Source organism: Numida meleagris, chromosome 5 (assembly GCF_002078875.1).
Source record: "Numida meleagris isolate 19003 breed g44 Domestic line chromosome 5, NumMel1.0, whole genome shotgun sequence".
In the NCBI taxonomy this organism is placed as follows: domain Eukaryota; kingdom Metazoa; phylum Chordata; class Aves; order Galliformes; family Numididae; genus Numida; species Numida meleagris.
Genome location: NC_034413.1, coordinates 131,119 through 146,611, shown reverse-complemented (window position 1 = coordinate 146,611; position 15,493 = coordinate 131,119). Strand labels below are relative to the sequence as shown.

Genomic DNA, 15,493 nt, shown 5'->3' with positions numbered 1-15,493 from the left:
TTTCACAGCCCCTCTGGACTTCCTCCAAGCCCCTTTGGCTACTTACCCATGCCATTCTGGAAATGGTCTGGGAAAACAGTGGTCCTTACAGCATAGTCAGTGAGCGTCAAATTCAAAGGTCTATCGTGTTAAAGTAGTGAGAACACTTGGATAAGATCCACTCACTAAGAAAGCTTTGGACTCGGCCTCCTGACAGTTGAACCAGAGGCTGCCAGCGCCATTGTTTTCAATGATTTCAGCCTAGGCTCACCCAGGCATGTACTCTTGAGATCAACAGAGTCAACTTTTATGGTGTTCTGTAGGTCAAAATAAACACTGTGTTGCATCTTAAAGCTAAGAAGGAATGTGCCGGAGACCCCATAGTACATTTATAGTGATCCAATGACATAACTTCTGTTTTATCAGCTTCTCTTCCAAATGTCTCTATTAAAAAAAAAACGACTTTTTGTTAACACAGTTCCATACAATGTTACAGAATCTTGTGTGGTTGCTTTCATTGATTTCACTTCCTGTGCTTCGTTTTCTTAAACAATATTGCTAATTGCTCCGTTCTGAAGGCCTGCTTTCTTGTGATTTCTTCCTTTCTGCCAGCCTTAGAGAATCCATACAGGTGAATTTTCTGTATAGCTGCAAAGGTCCCAGTGCTGTGAACTCTGTTTTCTGTTGAATTATTCCTGAATAACTCTCCCTGGGAGAATCATGCAAAGAAGTCCCATGAGACAAATATTTGTTTCCTAAGTTTCCTGCTACATCTTCTGCCTATTCATTTTTCATGGTCAAATCCAACAGCCAACTCAATACTTGAGTTACTGTTAAACTGATTTTTGTACTTTCACGTAGATGCAGTCTGCTGTCTTTAGACGCTCACATATGCGAAATGCAATGTATGAGATTAGATTTTTGAAATTGCGGGTGTCTTAACATGTTAGCCTAAAGTATGACTGTAGAGAAATGGAGCACATGAGGAAGAAGGAGGAGGAAGAAGGCGGCAAATGAGAAATGTTCAAAAGAGCTGCTTTTTTGCCAATTAAATTTTTTAATGAGTGTTGTCATTTGAGCCAGAAGTTTCAGGATGTTTGTAGGAAGCTGCTGACTGTTGTGATGGCAATGTGTTTGCAGTTATCCATACAGCGAGGACTCCAGCCAGGGAAAGCAGTACATGAATACACGATGTCCAGCCTGGTGCGACAGAATCCTGATGTCCCACTCAGCCAAGGAGCTCATTCTGAAAGTAAGTATGGATCTGCAGCTTCACTGCTTTCTCTCGTGTTGCGTTTTCCTTCAACAAGGTTAGGTAGGGCTGATACCTTTCTGCTTGGCCCTGAATTTTCAGTTGACCAGAGCAAACCCTCACTAAGCTGGTGGCAGCATATACAGCAATATTGAACTCCAGTGCTTCCCATTGGAGAACATGGATTTGTCCCAGTTAACCCTTTGACAGTTACCAAAGCATAAGCTTTCACAATGCTTCATTTGGTGCCTGAGCTCCAACGCTGACTGACGATTTCCTCTCCTATGCTGCTTCTGAGCTTTTCAGGGCTGCATTTGTCAGTGCCCTATTGCAGCATTTCTGAACCACACTGGGAAGCCATGCGTGGTTTTAAAAAAAGAATAAAAATAAATCGATGTAAAAATAAATAACCTCCATCAGTCCCCCATCGAGCCCCCTGTGCAGCAACATAGGGTATAGGGTAATAGCAGGACTGTCATAATAAGGACTCAGCACAGGGGCAGACAGAAGCAGCCAGGAGCAGCTCCCACTGAGGAAGAATGTTATTGAAGGATAAGTCAGGAGTTTGAGGCTCCCGAGTTAAAGTGTAGCAGATTTAGATTCCCTCTGTTGTTGATGATGAGAACTGCATTTCCCAAGAACATGTCAGACCCTACATGGGTCAAATCTGCTATCGCTGTCCACTGAGGGAAGACAGCCTACAGCAGAAAGGCTCCTAGCTGTGGTACACCAATTAAATTTGTGTAAATTTAGACATTCTGTTAGAGTTTCAGAAATATTATTTTGCAGCATTTTTAGAATATATGGTTACTCTTAGGATTTCAGTGTCTAGAAGTCAGTTAAGCTTAGTGATGCTCTATTCAAGGTTAAATGACCTAATTGTAGTTCAGGAGCCTTCCAATTCTCTTGTTTTGTCTCTCCCTTTTACTTTGCCCTGCTCTCTTGTTTTCCATAGAGACACTGAACCAGATCAGCTAGTTACATGTGCCAGCCTGCACTGCTTCTGTTTTTTCCTGTGTGCTTGGTCATGGCAAGAACATGGAGATCTGTTCTGTTATGCTGCCAGTTACTAAAAGACCCTGAGCCCATCAGGAAATCAGTGCACGAGGAGATCTCAGCCATGCCTTTCTGCTCCGCGCGAGATCTTTCCTGCTGTGCCAGCGGTGGCCATAACTGCCATGCAGAAAGGAATGTGCTGTGACTTTTCAGCCCTGCTGCACTGAGGTTGCCTTGCTGACCAGATTGTTTGACTGTCGCATGCTTAGCAGACTTACAAATGCCAAATTGCCCAAAGTCATCTGTCTATCTGTATTTTTCTCTATGACCAGTACAGTTTAACAGGAAGTAATCTTTGCATATAATTTTTTTTTTCCATTTAAAGTAATTAAACCCTTGAAACTTGGTTCCCTGAAGTGTATAACCTTCCTGTTCTCTCTCCCATCAGGGCTATTTACCTCATGATTAGACTGTTTGCTTTGCAGTATATAACTCACTGAAAGGCTGAGAACATTTTTACATAGCTACTCACATTTCAGTCCAGCACACTGCCTCACACATTTTAATGTATAAGTGTCTGCGTGATATCTCGAAGTTTCACCTAAAATTTTAGACAGTGCATGTATTATGGAACTTAATGAAAAGCCATTATAAAGCCAAGAGGAATGTAGGCTTTGTAGTAAGGACAGTAATGTCAAAATCAATGTTATTTGATCTTCTTCTACCGAAATAGAATAGGAAAAATTGAGGCTCTACCCAAAATATTACAGATAGCACTTGGCGCCCATGGAATTCCTCAAGAACAAAGGATTAAAACCATGGAAAGAGTGGCCAATGAGGGAAGATTTTTTTTTAAACTATGAATAAGGAGATAGAAGTGTACACAAAGGCTTGAAGAGTGTAAACAGTACAGAGGGAAAGGAATTCTTTCAGATTATCTGGGGGGTATAACTTGGATATAATGGGAGAAAATTAAACAAAAGAAAACAAAGGTAGAGCGTTAAAGACATTTGTAGCTGTGAGGTCAGTTACCCAGTTCTTGGTCTCAATGGAACAGAGACCCAGTCAGCTGCATCATTCAGAGCTTACGTTTTAAAACTGCATGCTATTTTCTTCACTACAGTTTTGTATTTTCAAATTAGCATGCAGTTTGGGACATTTCCAGAAACGTGCATGCAAGGTTGCAAATATGGAGGAAGGCAAACTGGCATGGGTGTTTAACTCCGTGGGCTGATACCAAGGAAGAAGTTAGCTTATCCAGCTCAAAAATGAACTGTAATTGTGGCTCATGAAATTTACTGGAAATATTAAGTAGGAAAGAAAGCTGAACCGACAGAGGAAAGAGCAAAATGACAATACTCATTTCTGTGGTGTTAGGCAGCCATCAGTATTTGCTTTGCCACTGAGAATGTATTTCACTGCAGAACCTTACACTTCGAAGCTTAGAAAGGAACTGTTAAGAAACTAAAAGCAAATTTTAATTAACTGATTACAGTATACTAAATCCTTTAAATTTAAATGTATATCAATTTTTAAATTTTGTGTGTCTGTGTAATTAGCTATTGGAAATCCTCATGAGGGTAACTGTTTTGCTGTATTAATTCTTATAGGCAAATGGAGAATTTATTTTTCTGTCTTGGCAAATCTATACTTTATTTTGAACAAAAATTGTAAATCTGCCTTTTAATCCTATGTAAAGAAAGGACGGCATGCACAAATTGCCACGCTGTACAGTGGGCTCTGCTACACAGTAGGCATTACAGATTGTACAGACATGGGGCTGTGAACAGCTTTCATGCAACATCATCTATCATGCTATGGTCGGTTACCTCACCATCATGTTATTTTATGCCTCCTGAGCCCTAAAACACCAAAGGTTGCCCACTGCTAGGGAGCTGCGTTGATGCCTGATAGCATGAAGTAATGAATGCTCAGCCAAGTGTATATTGTTTCTGCTTGTGCACTGCTGTAATTTGTTTATCTGTCTAAAGATTATGCAGTTGAAAATCCACAATTTTATGCTGCCTTTGTAAATTATCAAGTCGCTTTTGATGAATGTATCCCCACTTCCGATGCTCCTGGCATTATGATCTTGAAATATTGGAAGGGCTCATGCATACAATGCAGAAGGTTATGTTTTTATATTTTTGGCAGACAACCGTGCTATAAAGTAAATCTGACCTTAAGCTTCCTTACTGCATTAAAGATAATTCAGTTTTAACTTTATAGTCCAAGATGCTGGTGTTTATAGAATGTAACTGCCCAGTCAGACCTGACCGATTACAGATGAGAAAGTCCTGACTGTTTCATGCAAAATAAATTAGTATTGCCAAGTAGTTTAAAGCACATCTATGATTGTATTAGAGACTTCAGAGCGTGCAGATTGCAAATTTAATTAGCTTGTAGGAACTGTTTAGCATAATAAGAAATTATCTTGTATGGCAATGTGTTTGTATTTATTCCTGAAGTATTGTGCTAGAGAAGCAAAACATTCTGAAAATTACATTTCTTTGCAAATGGCTGAAAGATGAGCCCATTTTATTATGCATGAAACTACAAATGCTCAAGAAGTCAGCGTGTAAGTGTATAAGGATAATGTTCAACACAGAACAAAATGAAAGCAATTCATAATGGAGACTGGAGGAATGTCATATTTCATTTACTGCTGATTTTCTCAAAATCACTTAATGCTTTTTTCAAAGGAAGGAATGTATATCATAGAACTGATAGAAGATTATATTCCTAAACTGTAAATAATTCATTTCTATCTCTGAACATTTAAAATTAACTGTATGAGGAAATAAAATAATCCTGTGAGGCAACGTGGATTGCACTGGATTCAAAGAGCAGCAGATAGATATCCTACCTAATTCTGTGCAATTGTGTGCTGCTCTTGAAAAGAACTGGGCCAGTGGGGCTGGCTGCATTCCGCAGGCAGAAGGTTTGAATGCAGACCTAATGAAAGATTAATTTAATCCATCCCAATGTTAGTCACTAACATTTCTTAAGGCCCCAGAAGCAAGGAGTAGGTGCTGTGATTTCATGAGTTAATTTATGTGTACAAATTGCACAAATTGCTGCAGTTGGTACTGAACATAAAGGTACATTCTGCACAGTCTCTCTCTGGAAGAGCCGAGCAAAGATGTGTTACTGAGTTAACATCCCCTGTTCTGTGACTCTGTCCCCTTACCATGTGGCTCCAGAAAGCCTCCTCACTCAGCAACTGTTCAGAATTATTTCTGTTACCCCTTCCGATATTTCTGTCTCTGTAATTTGGAGGCTGCTTGAACTGACGGCTCTTGTTTATTGTTGTTGGTGGTTTTGTTGTTGTTTGTTTGTTTTTTAAACCAGTCAGAAAATGATGAGAAGATAGTAATATATGACCACATCGGGCCAAACGTCTGCATGGGGGATCACAAGGTAAATCCGTGAAACTTTTTATTGTTCTATCTTCTTTATTAGGGAGGAGAATGTGTGCACTTGTTTCTTGTAGTTTTACGTGTAAGTCAGCTATTTCTCAACTTTATAATTTTAATTGAAAGCTGTGGAAATGTTTTAAAGTTGAATTCAGCCAAAATCAGCAAATGGAGCAAATACTTGTATGAAATCAAATAAGGAGTACAATGGTGTATGCTGGAAGGAAAATATGATACAATACAAAATGAATAAGGAACCAATGTATGCACACTTAGGACTATCCATGTAAAACATAATCTTTTTCACCGGGTTATCAAAAACACTTCCAAAACATCATTTAAATTAATTTGGAGCATAACCAGTTATTGATAAAGTAGCGTATTGGCAGATCCATATTTAAGCAACATGTAAGAAAAAAGAATGCTGAATTCTATCGTAAGCAGCAGTTGTTTCAGTGAAGAAAAAGAAAGGGATTTTACAGGCAGCTCTGCTGAGGATGCCAGATGAAAAGCTGAGGTAGAAATGCAGAAAAAGTGAGTGCCTGCTTTCCTTCAAGTACCTGGTCAGGCAGGAGGAGGGGACTTGGATAGCAGCTGCAGAATTTTGTGATGGAGTACTCTCAAAAAAGCCAGCTAGGAACTTGCAAGACAGCGTAAGCTGCGCAACAGGGACGATGTGTGCGTCCTAGAGGTGGTGTTAAAGCTCCTGAATGGTTCATTCTGTGTGGGTAATGGGTAAATACATGTGTGTATGCATATAGACAGATAAATCCAAACTGATAAACGTGTACTTACATTTGCTGTCATGGTCAGTGTTCTTCAGAGACAGAGTACTTTTTGCCTAAGACCACGCTTAAGTAACATCTAATCCCATGTAAAACACAGAGGTTTACTACTTCTGCAGTAAATTGAAAGTTTGGCGTGTCGGTGGCTGACCACAGGCGCTGCAGAAACGATCGTATTTGTTTCTTCTGTCACTGATGCACTGGACATGGATTTTGGGTGAGCGTGGTGCGCTCAGCTGGGCTGATTCCATGATAGATGGGAGTTGCAGGGGAACCCGCGCCTGCAGAAATGGTCCCTTGGCTCTCCCTGGGAGCAGAGGAGCTGCGATAGCTCTCGCGCTTTTCCTAGTTAGGTTAATCCAAGAAATGGTTGCGCTGCTTTGTTGCCAGCCACAGGGTTGTTTTTGTGTGTTTATTACTGATTGAAAAAGAAAGATTTCCAATGTGTAACTCCTGTTTCTCCTGCCTTGCTGCAGCCTGTGTTCCTGTCCTTTCGAATAGCTGCTGGGGCAGGTAAACCTATTGCAAATGTGCACAAGTGTTGTGTCGTGCAGTGATGTGGTGGTAAATATCATTTTTTTTCCTTTACGTTTATATTTTCTACATCATTGCCCCTGTGTTTATTTTTCTTTTTTAAAAAATGCCAATTCTGCAACAGGAAAAAGATGCCTACGGAACGAGAAGATTTTCCATGAAACTCCTCTGTAGCGAGGAGAGGAGGAATGGCAGCATCCAGAACTACATAATCGTGCCAGCCGTAGCGCTACGTCCCGAGTGCCACATCCCTAGACTGCTGATCGTACACTATGCTTCAGCATCTGGACTCTGTTCGAGAAAAGCCTCACATACCTCACTGTCTTGTATGTTCATGTGACATCAAGTAGAAACGTGGAATTATTTTTTATATATATACGTCACGATTCTGTTGCCAAAACTCTAAATAGACAGCAGAGATGTTATGTATTTTAGATTTCACAACCTTCAACTTTTAATAAGTGTTTGTCGATGATGTGGAGAAGCTATTTCAGCATATTACAAACTTTTAAAGGTGTCATGCCTGACATTAAATATCTTTACCACTTTGGGGTTTTGTACATTGGATTGTATAGATGGAGATATCGATGGTTTTAAATGGTATTTTCTTTGTCGACCAAGGCTCATGGTTTGTGTTTCAGATTTAGTGTTTTGTTTTTCATTTTTATAATTTTTTTCTCAAGTTATTTACTATACTGCCATGTTACATGGTTTTTGAATCACACAGCAGCTGCTTTCTATACATACATATGTGTGTGTATATATATGTATGTATGTGTATATATACACAGATATATAAATAATTTATAAACCTGACCAAAACTTATGCTAAATATACTTTCCGATATGAATGCTTGAGAGTGCCATATCAGCAGTAGTGTTGGAGTCGTAGCAGGTTTAGTTAGTGTACAACAACCAACATTTATATAATAAATAATATATAGCAGTGCCATCCTCGATACAGATATATAGCATACTATATAGCACATATATTAGCAGTTTCACTTTGTTGCTCCTATAATCCCTTCTTTCTATGTACTATTAAGGATTGAATGTGAAGTTCTTAGCTAGGTTTGGGTGTAACTTTCCAGGATTTTGTAAACTGTTTTTGTCTGTCCTTTGTTACTGTTTTATGGTGCCAAGTATTCTGTATTAAAACAACAACAATACGGGAGAAGAAAATGGTCTGCTTCAGGTAGCAACTCCATTGGACGCTGACTGTATACATACAGTGTTAAAGGAAAAAAAAAAAAAAGACTGTAACTTGCCCTGGTGAGCAGCTCACTGCAGCCGACGGTATCATCCCGTAGATAACATTTTTCTCCCACCACTAAATACAACATTAAAAGGTGATTAGGGAGTCTGTTGATGAAACACAAATGTATGTTTTATTGATTTAATTTAGAACACTACAGAGTTCATGGACTGCGTGATGGCATTAGATTTATGCTAGATTTTGGTATAAATCACTACCACTGAAATGATTTGGTGTCTGCTTGCAGAATGTTTTCTCAACAATTCAATCCGTACTGTTCCTACTGAGTACTGCTGCCCAGGGGGTGTCTGCAGCTCTGTATTGTTACTGTGCCATGTTGCATTATAACCACACCGTAATTCTATTTAAGCAAACTCAAGTCATGGTAACTTTGAAGGCCTTTAGAAATGAGTACTCTGGTTCTCAAGCAATAAAACTGATCGTGGTGAACGTTCCTGTGTCTGTCCCTTCAATGTGGGCATCGCAGATTGCAGGGAAATTATTGAATTGTCAGATTTCATACTAACGAGTTACCTTTTAATATCCTGCCAATTAACAGGGTCGTTTTTGAGGAAAACCCGCGTAACAGAATGTACCTCTGGTGTTAATCGAAACATAATGCAAACTGAGAAAAGGCATTGAGGGGCCTGTACGAGAGTGTTCACGTACAGAGTCACACAGCTTTATGAGCTATTGATGAGATGCCAGTCTCCATAGCTCAATAAATATGCCACCGTAAAGTGCTTCGTGATTATCTCTGCGTTTGGGAAAAAAAAAAAAAAAAAGACTGCCTTCGAACTCAGACTGAAGCCTCGTTGAGAGATAAATTCACCAGAGCCATAAACTGCGAGGCCGTAAATAGCCCCGGCCCGTCCGGACAAGTTAGTAACGCGGCGACCCGGCACGGTGACTCGTGGAGTTGAAAGTCTCAAATTTAACGCGCGTAAATTCGTAAAACGCAACTTTAAAAAAGGAAAGAAAGAAAAAAAAAAAAAAAGGGCACGGCCCGCGGGGCCGGCGGGGCTCCGTCCCGGAGCGCGTCTCGCTGAGCGGGGCTCTCCCGCCGAGCAGCACCGAGCCCAGCGCGGAGCAGGGGTCCCGGCCCGGCACGGAGCGCCGCGGTTCCGCGCTCTTCGTCCTGTGGAAGGCTCCCGCCGCCGATACAGATTGTCGCGTTCCGTGGGGCGCGTTTCGTTTTAAGAAATAAGGAGCGGCAACGGGCGTAACCGTTCCCCACTTTCGGGGTGGATGTTTTCTCTCGCGCCGTTCTGCACCGAGAGGCGGGCGGCCGCGGCACCGTGTCTCGGAGATTCATTTCTACATCCGATTTACTCCGTCCGTAGAGCGGCACGGCGCGGGCGCGGTCCCGCAGAGCTCCGGCTGCAGCGGGGCAGAACGCGGCCCCCGCCGCCCCGCGCCGCGGCTGCCCGGGCGGGAGGCGCTGAGAGAAGCGCTGCGCAGCGGCGGCAACGCGGGGCTCCGCGGCCCTTCCCCCGCAGCGAGGGAGCTCCGCACAGCTCCGCGGGAGCCGGCCCGCAGCTCGGGCTGCCGCGCCGCAGCTGAGAGACAGAAATCGCGCCTCGTTCGTTTAAAAAAGTAGTCGACCGCCGAGCTGCCTTGCGCCCGCCCGGCCTCGAATACGCTCGAGCACGGCGGAGCCCTGGGCGGCAGCGAGGCCTCCGAATTACCTGGGGCTGGTGGTGCGGCGGTCCCGAGCCGGGCGCTGAGGGCCGAGGCTCTCGCGGTGGAGGAGATGGCACTGGCGGTCCCGGCCGCGCTTGAGGCGGTTTTGCCCTCGGGTACCGCTCCGTGGCCGCCGTCCGGGCTCTGCCTTCCGCTCCCCGCGGCAGACGCCGCAGCTGCCGGTGCGGTCCGATCCGACCGCTTTTCCGTACCGGGAGCCGGTGCGGTCCGACCCCCGACCCAGGCGGGTGTCACGGTGCGCTCTTCGACCCACGCGCCTCCTGTACGTTCTCGTTTCGGAGACGCTGTGGCACGGCGCGCGACAATTCCACGCGGTGCCGAACGCCGCTCCCGACGCTGCTGCCGGACTCGGCCTTCCCGGCTCAGCCCCGGCCCCGCCGCGCCACCCTCGTCCCGCGGAGCGCTGCTGCCCGGCCCCCGCCCGCGGCCCCAGCCCGGCTCCCGACCTGCGGAGCCCCACGGGAGCGGAGCGGGCGGCGCCTCCCCGACGGCGGAGCCGTAGCGCTACGGCCCCGGAGTAGTGAGGCGGCCCCCAGCTCCCCCGCCCCGCGTTCTGTTGCAATTCCCGCAGCACCGAGGTGCGGCCCCTCCGGCCCGGGCTGAGCGAAAAGCGGCACCACGGGGGAAAACGCGCTGAAGGCAAAGCGTGTTAAATAATTTATTGATTTATACGAAGTCTTTCCAACCCGTGTGGAGACAACAGTATTAATCCAATTTAAAATCAAGCGTCCTTTTTTTTTCGCGTTTTTTTTTCCCCTCTTTTGATATTATTAAGCATAAAATCCGGAGGCAGAACAAATCAAACCGCCAAACCCCTGAGCAGAGGGAGGGAGTGAAAGAAAACGCTGTTTTTACACTAGAAATATACATCACAAAATCTGAAGTTCACTATGTACAAAGTGGCCGAGCTGGGGTTTTATGCTCCATACAAAACGGTGACAAATGCTGATTGTTAGGAGCAGGAATTGGCTGAAAGAGAGAGGAGCGAACCTGAAAGGGACAGGAAAGGAAAACCAAGAAGTCGGAAAGATTCCTCTGAAATTTACATCGATGAGAAAGAAAATAATTTCATAACTTATTCTGTAAAAAATATATACATTTCACATACATCTTGGGCTGTACAATACACCACTTCAACATCCAGGCGCACCGCTCACAACGTGTCCGAGCTGGTGCTGCAGGGGCTGACGAGGGCGAGGTTCGTGGATTTGTGCTTTTTCAATAGCCTCGTGATTTTCTCGTCATCTGAGTTGGGGTCCAGGGGTTTGTTGTATTCGTCATCGTCCTCATTGTCCGAGCTCTCCTTCAGCTTCTCCGTCTCGGAGTCGTGCTTCTTCTTCGCCGAGGCCATCTCTGCCGCGTGCCGCTTCCGCCACTTGGTCCGTCTGTTCTGGAACCACACCTGGCCCCGAGAGGAGCGCTCAGCTCGGCCCCGCGCCTCTCCCGCCCCGTCCCGGCACCGCGGGGGCTGGCGGCGACGCGTGGGGGTCACTCGCCCCGGCCCCGCGGAACGATCAGCGCCGCAAACGAACCGGCACGGCCCCGGGAGCGGCACGGCCGCGGGCAGCGCTCGTCCACGCCTCGGGGCTCCCGACACCGCTGCTGAAACGCGGCGCGGCTCTGCACGGAGCCGTACCGGACAGCGGCCGCCGGAGCGACCCTGCTGCGAGCAGCGCCTGCGGGGCCGCTGAGTGATGGATTCGTATACGGAAATATTTTTAATCATTTGCAACATAGTGATCTTTAAGTACGAAGTAAGTTACGTAGAAATTGAACTAAAATCTATTCAATATCCAAATGGTGTAATTTAAATTATCATCGACTTAAAAAACAAACAAAAAAAATGCCCCGTGCGGCGGCGGCGGCGCGGTTCTGAGTGCAAAAGGGAGTGGACGGCAGGACCTACCTTCACCTGGCTCTCTGTCATCCCCAGCGAGTAGGCGAGCCGCGCTCGCTCGGGCCCCGCCAGGTACTTCGTCTGCTCGAAGGTTTTCTCCAAAGCAAAAATCTGCTGCCCCGAGAAAGTCGGGCGCGAGTGCTTCTTCTTCCCGTCCTTGTCCAAAACCATCCCCGTCTGAGCTGGAAGCGGAGGGAAAACAGCTCCATCAGGAGGGGATCCGCGCCCGGCTCGGGGTGGGGGGGTAGAGGAGGAGGATCGGGTCTTCCCCGAGGCTCCGCCGCCGCCCGCTCCGGAGCGGGGCACGGTGCGGAGCCGCCTCCGCGTTCCGCGGGGCCCAGGTGTCCGAGCCGCCCCCCGCTCGCCCTCCGCGGCCTGGGGCGGGGGGGGAAAGGGGGGAAAGGCACGGCCGGCCGCGCCCCGCAGCGTCTCACTTACCGGGACAGGCGAGGCGCGGGTCCCGCCACGGAGAGCCCTGCACCACTCCCGGCCAGAAGATGGGCGGCCGCCCCGGCAGCTCCGCCAGCGGCTTAGGGTACCGGGAGACGGCGGCGGGGCCGAAGTACACCCCGGCCGAGGCGGCCAGGCCGTTGATGCGGGGCAGCCCGCCCAGCAGGTTGCCGGCGGCGCCCACGGGCCGCCCCAGGATGTCGCTGATGCCGTGCGGCGTCCCCAGGGGCAGCTGAGTGTTGAGGCCACCCAGGGCCGGCGCCTTGAAGCCGGAGGGGTTCTGCAGGGCGTAGGGGAAGAGAGAGCTCTTCATCTCGGCCATGTTGTGCAGCGCGGCCAGCGGCGTACTGCCCAGCACGAACGCGCTCTGCCGGTTAGCATCCATCTGCCCCACCGCTAACATTGGCGGTCATCCACGGACACCGCTCCTGCACCGACCGGGGCGAAGCTCGCGATGCGGCCCCGCGCGAGGAGCGCCGGCGCGGTCCTCTCTCTCCGGTCGCGGGTTGCGGGCAGCGGCCACCTGCAAAGTTTGCTCGGAGCGGAAGAACCTCGGCGCCGTTCCGCCCGCTCCGTTCTCGGCGCCGCGTTCCGACGGCGCGGCGGGAGGAGAGAAGAGGCACCGGCGGAGCGGTGCAGGGAGCGCGCCTCGTCCCGGCGGGCTGCGGCCCTACGCCGCGCGGGGCTCCAGTGGGCGCCGCGCGCTCGGCTCCGCGCCTCGCCCGCGCGTCCGGGGCCGCTCCGCGCCGCGCCCGGGGCGCAGATAACCGCGCGGGCACCTGCGAGCCGCGCGCCTATTGGGCGGCCGCCACCCCGCGCCGCCGCCGCGGCCCAATCGGCGGGCGGAGAGCGCTCTTACCGCGACACGTCACGGCGCGCCGGACGGGCGGGCCCCGGAGCCGAGGGAGCGCGCGGGGGGCGTACGTGCCCGCTCCGCCCCGCGCCCCGGTCCCGTCCGCAGGGATCCGCCTTCAGCGCTCGGCGCGGAGCGACCGGGCCTTGGGGGCCTTTCCTACAGACGGGCTCGGGCGCGGGGCCGCCCAACGGAGCGGGGCCGTCGATTGGTACCCATCTCCCCCTCGGCGGACGTTCGGCTCTGCCTTCGGGCGCACGGCGACCGCCGCCACAATGCTCGTTCGGACCCTCCCAGGACCGTGCGTGGCAGCAGCGGCGGCTCTGCTCGCGTCCGAGTACTGTTGCGGAATCGGCGGCACGTCCTGAGCGACACGGCCGCGCCGATGGCACCGCCCGTGGAGACGTTCCGGACCGAACTGCGCGCAGCGTCCGGGAAAGAAGGATTCAGAACTGAGATTTTGACCGAAAATAATTCTGGAAGCAGGTTTGTAGCGCGTTCTTTGCCTTGCAAGTACCTTCTCCCATGTTTTGATGCATTGCTAACTGAGAAACGAGTGGGGAATTAACATTTGTCCAAGTGTTCGCGCAGTGACCGTGAGCAGAACGGTTCCGACGGGCGCGGCGCTCGGATGTGGCTGTGTCCGTTCTCGGAGCCTCCTCCGGGTGTGCAGCCCGAAGCCCCCGCACTCGTGCCGAAGTGCATTCGGGACGGAACCGTCCGAGCTCGAGCCGCGCTGTGTTTTCAGGCGCTCAGGTGAGAAACGATGCAACGTACGCACGTGGGGTAAACAACGGCACTACTCCAAAGGACGTTCGATAAACCACTTCGTTGCCGTTTTACATTTTACGTTGTAAACAGCAACGGAGAACGGCGAGGGCTGCGCCGGGCTCTCCACCCAGCGTCACGGGCGCGATGCGCGATGCGGTTGTCCCGCTGGGCGCGGGACTGCGGGAAGTGCCGCACGCACCCGGCTCAGGGCTGTCCCCATCTCTGTCCCTGCGCTCCCGTCTGCGCATTGCCCCGAGCGCTGCCTCCGGCCGCAGTGCCCGGCGCTGCGGTGCCACCGCGCGTCCCCTCGCCCCCGTGTGCCGGCCCCGCAGCGCGGGCAGACCCTCGGGCCGTGTAGCAAAACAGCCTTTCCCCGCGGGTCGTCCCTCGCCGGGACTCCGTTTCTTTGCACGGGACCGAAGGCTGAGGTAGGAGAGCGGCAGCCGCCAGCCCCCGCTCGGCGGCGCGGAGGCCCCGAAGGGGCTGTGCGCGGTGGGTCGGGATGGGACGGGATTCTTCCCCGGCCGGCTCGCCGCCTTCCCAGAGGTTGTCCGTCTTCGCTCTTCCCCCCCCACCCCCCAACCCCCGGACGTTTTCTCGCAGTCCACGCTGTGCAGACATCAGAGGCGCCCTGCCCTCTGCGAGCCCCGCGGGCAGCCCCGAGGATCTCCTCCCGCTCTCGGCCTCTGGGTCACATAATCCCCTCCAGCATCCAGCCCCTCGTACCCGCTCTAAAACTGTGTGGTGGAGTGGGGCAATAATTCATGCCATCGATGGCAGCTGTTACACATTAACTGTGCTTTTGTTCCTGTTCAGTGACTTCCCTGCAATCTAAGACACCATTTTTTCTACGTGTGGAAGTACATGCGGTTGTTATCTCCGCAGACCCCTCGAACTCCTTCGGTGTCTTTCCTTCCGGCCTTCCGACGGGGGCGGGGCACCGAAGGAGCCTCCCGCTGACCTCCGCGGGATCGCGAGCGGCACCTCCGGCCTCGCCGCCGCCCCCCGGCCCCGCAGCTTCCCGGGAGCGGTGCCGGTTGCTTCCCGCCGCCTCGGGGCTGCGCACCCCGCCGGTCCCGAGCGCTCCGTGCGTTTCCAGCAGAACCTCGCGCGCTGCCGGGGCCGTGCCGCCCAGTGCCGGCGGCATCTCCGTGACGATGGCTTTGACGGAGGAGATCCGTAGCGGGAGCCAAGCGGTCTGAGACGTTTCTAATAAGACGTAAATTCGCTGCCGGTAAGGTCCCGAGCCGGGTTAACGTGGGAGTGCCGCCGCCCGCGCTGGTGCTCCGACACACAGGCGTGCGCGTTTACATGTGGCCGCTCCCCAGAGGCTCATTCCAGTAGAGGACATCACGCGTGGGCCGGGCAGCGCCGGCGGGGAGCACGGCCGCTCCTGGTCCCGGGCCCCTCGGCGCGTGCAGGCGGCGCCCCCTGGCGGCATTCGGCCGGATCGCGGCTCCTCCTGGAGCGGGCGCGCGGCGGCGGCTGCCGGTGTCAGGGAGCGTTGCTGCCGAAAGCGCGCGTCCCGGACACGGCGCCGGGGCTCCGCGCGTTCCCCCAGAGCGGCCCCACGGCACAGCGTGGCCGCGGACGCGAAGAGC

At 50.8% G+C, this 15,493-nt stretch overlaps 3 protein-coding genes across 6 annotated transcripts in view; 2 read left to right on the top strand and 1 right to left on the bottom strand.

The window, feature by feature from the left end:
* The window catches only part of INPP5A (inositol polyphosphate-5-phosphatase A), a 158,951-nt gene extending 150,284 nt beyond the window's left edge, over positions 1-8,667 (top strand). The window contains exons 12-15 of one of the 3 annotated variants that reach the window (XM_021398213.1): positions 1,120-1,231; positions 5,579-5,647; positions 6,905-6,992; positions 7,087-7,228. In XM_021398213.1, the coding sequence (XP_021253888.1) occupies positions 1,120-1,231; positions 5,579-5,647; positions 6,905-6,985 (262 nt within the window). In that variant the 3' untranslated portion in view covers positions 6,986-6,992; positions 7,087-7,228. Of the gene's footprint in view, positions 1-1,119; positions 1,232-5,578; positions 5,648-6,904; positions 6,994-7,086 lie in introns of those variants that run through there. The other 2 variants (XM_021398212.1, XM_021398214.1) reach the window with 2 other exon arrangements.
* NKX6-2 (NK6 homeobox 2) lies at positions 10,576-12,986 on the bottom strand. The gene is made up of 3 exons (XM_021399676.1): positions 12,257-12,986; positions 11,828-12,000; positions 10,576-11,323 (listed from the first exon to the last, which is right to left on the bottom strand). Exons 1-3 carry the CDS (start codon positions 12,669-12,671, stop codon positions 11,075-11,077), a joined length of 837 nt encoding a protein of 278 aa, XP_021255351.1. The 5' UTR covers positions 12,672-12,986; the 3' UTR covers positions 10,576-11,074.
* The window catches only part of LOC110399636 (opsin-VA-like), a 33,698-nt gene continuing 31,425 nt past the window's right edge, over positions 13,221-15,493 (top strand). For both annotated transcript variants that reach the window (XM_021398681.1, XM_021398680.1), the window contains exon 1: positions 13,221-13,607. The gene's annotated coding sequence lies outside the window, so the exon portion shown is untranslated. The remainder of the gene's footprint in view (positions 13,608-15,493) is intronic.

What these genes read in the sequence shown, in the direction of transcription:
- NKX6-2 (XM_021399676.1), bottom strand. Translation starts at nt 12,671, where the DNA reads ATGTTAGCGGTGGGGCAGATGGATGCTAACCGGCAGAGCGCGTTCGTG. An exon ending in CCCGCGCCTCGCCTGTCCCG is followed by an intron (nt 12,001 to 12,256) that starts GTAAGTGAGACG and finishes CTCCGCTTCCAG; the next exon opens with CTCAGACGGGGATGGTTTTG. An exon ending in TGACAGAGAGCCAGGTGAAG is followed by an intron (nt 11,324 to 11,827) that starts GTAGGTCCTGCC and finishes TCTCGGGGCCAG; the next exon opens with GTGTGGTTCCAGAACAGACG.